This window comes from Phaseolus vulgaris, chromosome 2, assembly GCF_000499845.2.
Source record: "Phaseolus vulgaris cultivar G19833 chromosome 2, P. vulgaris v2.0, whole genome shotgun sequence".
In the NCBI taxonomy this organism is placed as follows: domain Eukaryota; kingdom Viridiplantae; phylum Streptophyta; class Magnoliopsida; order Fabales; family Fabaceae; genus Phaseolus; species Phaseolus vulgaris.
In genome coordinates, this window is record NC_023758.2 from 35,726,707 (window position 1) to 35,732,590 (window position 5,884).

The following is a 5,884-nucleotide window of genomic DNA, read 5'->3' on the forward strand; positions in this document are numbered from 1 at the left end:
AAATTTCTTTTATATAAAATTAATTTAATTTAAGGGTTCTATTTCATTAACTTATTAGAAGTGATTATAGTAGATATTAACCATCAAAACAATAACAACAAATTTACATAAAAAAATTAATAATAATTTTACATATAAAATGATTTGTTTTAATTATTTTTATATTACAAGTTGAATAATCTAAAGTTTGAATATAGACAAAAATCAATTTTATTTTATAGTTAATAATTAAAAAATATATTAAATTATTAAAATAATAATATTAGTTGAGTTGATATTTAAAATCGAAACCACCAGTTCAAAACTGCTTCAAACCAAATCATCTATAATAAAGGAAAAGTTGATAAAGAATAAATTAATAAAAAAACACAAAAATAGAATACAATTCCAATGTAAGCAGTAGAAAAAGGTTTCCCATTCCACATAACCTGCTTTGAATCTGGAAGTTGATGTTGATGTAGTATACGTTGTGTTTATCTCCATTAAAAATCCTAATTTGGATAACTAGGGCAACATGTGAGGTGTAATTAATGCCTCTATTGCATCTTTTTGACTTCATTTTCCATTGGATCACTCGCACAAATGCTGGCTTTTATTTTCGGCAATGATTTCATTCTCATCTCAACTGTTTAATTTTGAAGCTAATTACAACTTTACATGTTTGACAATGGTGGAATAATCATATTTTAAGCCACACTTTTCTCAAATGATGAATGATTCACAAACCGTTGCCAAACAGCTTCTGACAGAGTTTATGATTCAACTTTTGTCCATTAGTCTTCACCTTATTTTATGCATTTGCCCTTTCTGTTTCATCATAGTAGCAGTGTCCTCACTCAACATTTTTATATCTACAGACAAATCATATCTTACTTCGCATGAGAATAATAGTATGAAAAATTCAGTAATCATGACTCCATAAATATTATTTGCAGTAAACATTTTTTTTTATCAGCAAATAAAGATGGAATAACATTAACCACTTAAAGGTGGTTCAACCCTTATACATACCTATATAAGACCTAATTTCTGTGGTCTCTCAAACCATCAAAAAGAGAGTCAAAAATAATCTACCACTATAAATCTCCTACCATCTCAAAACAAACCCATTACAATACATAACATTACAAAATTGCAAGAAGTGAACGAAAGGATCAATGGAAGTGGCCGACGATACTCTTAACCACGCAGAACATTGACCCCAAACAAGCTAGACAATTCTACAATTAAAGAGTAAATGACTAGTAGATTCCTCCTTCAACCTGAAAAAATAGCAAACTAAACCGTCAGTCGTCATCCGTCGCCCTGCAGTAAACATTTTTAACCATTTTTAAAATTCATTTTATTACTCATTTGAACTGGTAAAAATGTTTCTTTGACCTTCTTCATCTCTCTTATTATATCTGTGTGGTTTTTGTTATTAGAAGCTTCTTGATTGCATCCTTTTCTTGTTGACTTGTGAGTACAAATGTTCGGGCGGCTACAAAAATCATAACCTCAATTTTCATAGTTTTCCACGAATTGACAATTAAATAATTTCATAATTCTGAACTTTTAATTTAAAAATTAATTTTCTCTTTTATTACATTTTTTTTTATCAGCAATAAATCTCTTTTATTACATTATTCGTCATGTTTACTTTTCTTTTCTTTCATCTTCTTCTTCTTCTTTTATGATATATTTTTCTTCTTTTTCTTACTCCCAATCACGCTTTCCGTGTATTCAAAGTGTATAGTATTTTAGGAGATTAAAAAAAAATATTTAATTAGCTAATATGTATATGAAGAATGTAATTAATATTTTTAATTTCACAAAAAATAATGTGTTGCTTTTAGTGTATTTTTTTAATCAGTTAGTCATTCACTCGTAATAACAGTCCTATAGAATTTTTAACGCAGAATAATTTTTTTGAAACGATATCTAATTTGGAACAAATTAGTTTTTCTAAAATATCATATGACGGGAGCGATGGTAGACACTAAAAAATATCGACTCCTTTTTATTTTATCCAAAGTAATTAATAGTAAATGAGTTATTAATTAGTAGGTTATGATTATATTTTTTTCTCTAAAACATTTTTACCCTTTTTTTTGTCTCTCAATATACAAAATAAACATCATTATTTAACCAAAAATTTCTGTAAGAACAAATGATTTAGTAGTAATTAGACATCATTAACTAGTTTGTTTGAACTCATAAAAAACTATTTTTGTAGTCATATATCGACGTAAGGGTTACGAGTATGAATGATATCTATATAGCTGGCTCAACTTGCTTAATTCCTGAACTACTTCTGATTCATAATTCATAATTCATAAAATTTCCTTAACTATTTTTCAACTATATAATTGAGTTTCGAACCTAACAAGGAATTTAGGGCACAAATTATTCGCTTATTTAAGCTTAAAATCTATTCGGATACAAACAGAAAAAACATGCACCTCAATATCTGTCATGAACAGACGTTTCGATCTGAATTATGTTATACAATAGGATACTGCTATAATTCTTTTATTGCTTAATTAAGTTTTATACTGCTTACTTTAAAAATTATTGTTATCCTATTATTATTTTAGTTAGTTAATATTATATTTTATATTAAAAAAAACACAAAAAATAAACTGTTCTTAGTGATGAGTATAGTTAAAAATAAAAGAAAATTAGGGTAGCAAAAGAAATTAAAGTTTATTAAATATGCAACATATAAAAAGTTGATTCAAGAGTTGCATTCGGCATAAAATTGTATCTAAAAAATACTATAATGTCAAGTCTGTTTGTGAGTGTGATCTGCAGATTTTTGAAAGAGAGTGATCCTATCATCAGAGAGCCTTGTCTTGTATGCAGCATTCTTGTATTCCCGCCATGTCAACTCTCTGTACAAATTCTCTTCTTCCCTTGACACCAGTGAAGGTAAAGGACCAATCTTTTCGTCCAAACATGGCCCTCCAAAATATATCATTGACAACCTTGACAAGCTTGAGTCAGCCAACACCCTGTGCTTAACACTCCTAAACCTCCCATTTGTCATAACCTGAAATTTGCATATTCAAACATTTACTACAACATTTCCTTACAAAATTTACATATATAGTAAAACTAACTACATATACTACCAACTAAACGCATATTTACTGATTTACTGTATAATTTTTTTTTTTCAATTTCTATCACAAATTATAATCTATACATTTATATATAATATTCTTCATACATACATTTTTTATAGAATAATAATAATAATATATAAAAATGATAAGAATGGGATAATTTAGTGATGTTATTTGTTCCACGTTTGGTTTTGTTTTGTTGTCTTGAATCCTATAGCCTTTTTGTGTTTTGATCTTGAGTTAAAAAAGAAGAAAAGGAAAAAGGGTTTTGGTTTGAAGATGTACCTGCAAGAGGTCACCAACATTGACAAAAAAGGAGGAAGGGTCAGGGGGGATTGAAACCCAAGTCCCATCTGGGAGACAGATTTGCAGTCCTGATGTGTTGTTGGATCTGAGGACAGATAATATCTGTGGGTCTGTGTGCTCTCCAAACCCAATCAAATTTCGTCCACTCAGTGCACCTTCCTCTTTCAGCTCTGGACATGCTGGGTACCTATTCACCCTCAAGCATGAATCGCTTCTCTCCTCTCTTATCATTCTGCTAAACACATTCCTTTCTCCCATCCCCAACCCCTCACCCATTTCTTCCAACACTTCACAGCACATCTTCTTCACTGCCCCTATGTATTCCTCCACACACAACCTGTTCAATAACCGTCAAAACCTACTTATCTTCATCTCCATCACATCATAATAAACATTTTTATCAGAAAATACAATAAATGCAGATGCGATTAAGGTGGTCAACTTGTACAGAGAGTGCAGCCAAAATTGCTGTGGTGAACGCGTTTTGAAACGTTGACATATAATTAAAGAGAGAACAAAAAAACAGAAACCAGGGGACTCTGTTCTAAAAAGTTGATTGAGTTACCTGAAAACTTGCGGGTTTTGGTGAAAAAGCTGAAGAGTTTTGGGGGAGACGATGTCAGGGTTGGTGCTGAGGAGGAGATACTCGACCCAACCCAGGTCACCGTTTGTGCCAATTCTCTTGCTGCCATAGCCGAAAGGGTCGGGAGGACCGGCCTTGTCTTTGTGTGACTGGCTTTGCATGAAGAACTTGAGCGCTTCATTCTCCAAACGCGTTATCACCTCCAAGGGAATGCCATGGTTGACCACCTTGAAGAGACCAATCTCTTGGCAGGCCTTCACCATGATTGTTTTGGCATCAGGGCGTGAGAGATCAACCACGGGAACCTCCGTGAACATGGTGGGGGGATTGCATGTCTTGGCCAGAAACAACTCGTTCAGTGCAGATTGGTTAGAAAGAACAACCATGGTGGTCTTAGTAGTTGCCAATGCTAGCTATCAGCAAAAGGAACACACTAAGAAAAAAGTGAGAGAGAGAGTGAGAGAGGAATGATGTGAAGAGTGAGAATTGTGATGAGAATGGGAATGAGAATTGTAATGCATGAAGGGTGAAGAAAGGAGAGGCGTTACGAACTATAGAGACAGCCATCTGGCTCTCATTGTCTTCCTGGCATTTATACTATCGACCCACACATGTAAAATAATTGTCTTTTTTTTTTCTTTTCCTTTTCAAAATTAAAAACTCACGTCTCTTTTTAAAATTTGTATATTATATAAACAAGGAGACAATATTACTTACACTATTGAAGTTTAATGAAATTGTTTTAATCTTCTCCTTTTTAACGTTATTATCTTCTTTAATTTTTCTACAAAAAAAAAGACCCTTTTAATATATGTAATGAATTTTAAAAAAATACATATAAAATCAATTTAAATAAAATTACTAAAAGTGTGATTTTTTTTTGGTTTTTTCATCCATTAGGGGCAATTTCACATTCTAATTAAAAAATTAAAATTATCAAAATAGATAAATTTAACACGGTTAAAATCTGATTATACTTAAATTGTAGAAACTTGACACGATACTCACAACAAAAAACAATAACTAAAAAAAACTTAAGTGAGAGTATGGTATATTATACCGATTGGGCTATCTAACTGGTATAATATACACTTTCTAGAACAAAAACTAAAATTACTTTTAATATTTAACTGTTGGCAAAATATATTACATCGATTGGATAGACTAACTGGTGTAATACACATCTAACAAAAAAAGTTTTAAAAAAATATAAGTCTTAGACCAGTCTATTACACCGGTTGGGTCATCCAACCGGTGTAATATGTATCAAATATTTACAAAAATGTCACCGTGTTTTTTGTTTACATCGATTCTCGTTTGACCGATCTAGAAAGTGATTGTAGTATGCGTTTTCTGCACTAGTGTAAACATTCTAGTTGTAGTATTATAATTAGTTAATTAGTTATAAAAATGTATGCAAAACAACATTTATTTTCGTATCACTTCATCTTGAAAGTTATCTTTACTGTGATAACATCAACTTCCTGTTAATCGACAACCCATAATTGTATTAAAGTTTACTCAGTCTACTTGTCGAGTAAAATAAGTGAGACTTAAACAATTTCACCACCAATGACCTTTTCTCTAGACCATCATTAATACACTATAAAAAAACACATTTTCCAACATACTTTAATTATTAAAACTTTTTACTATTTATCCCTCCTTAAACTAGAGATTTAATGTACACGTTATACTAAAAATACGAGAATATTTGATATGGTAGAAGTCTTCCAAGAAAAGACACTACAAAAAAATCATTACATAAAAACTTATTTTAGAGATCAAAATAATTAGTTACTATATTAATTAAATTAGAGACTATTTTATAAACTAAAAAAATTATTGGTATTTAAAGTAATTTCTATTATTAATAAAAATGTATAAA

General features: G+C 30.5%; 1 protein-coding gene across 1 annotated transcript; it reads right to left on the bottom strand.

Annotated features, from left to right (window-relative positions):
• Positions 1–2,667: 2,667 nt before the first annotated feature.
• Positions 2,668–4,557, bottom strand: LOC137809729 (gibberellin 2-beta-dioxygenase). Its single transcript, XM_068610818.1, has 3 exons — positions 3,979–4,557; positions 3,393–3,750; positions 2,668–3,031 (listed from the first exon to the last, which is right to left on the bottom strand). The coding sequence occupies exons 1-3, from the start codon at positions 4,380–4,382 to the stop codon at positions 2,765–2,767; spliced, it is 1,029 nt and encodes a 342-aa protein (XP_068466919.1). The 5' UTR covers positions 4,383–4,557; the 3' UTR covers positions 2,668–2,764.
• Positions 4,558–5,884: the final 1,327 nt, after the last annotated feature.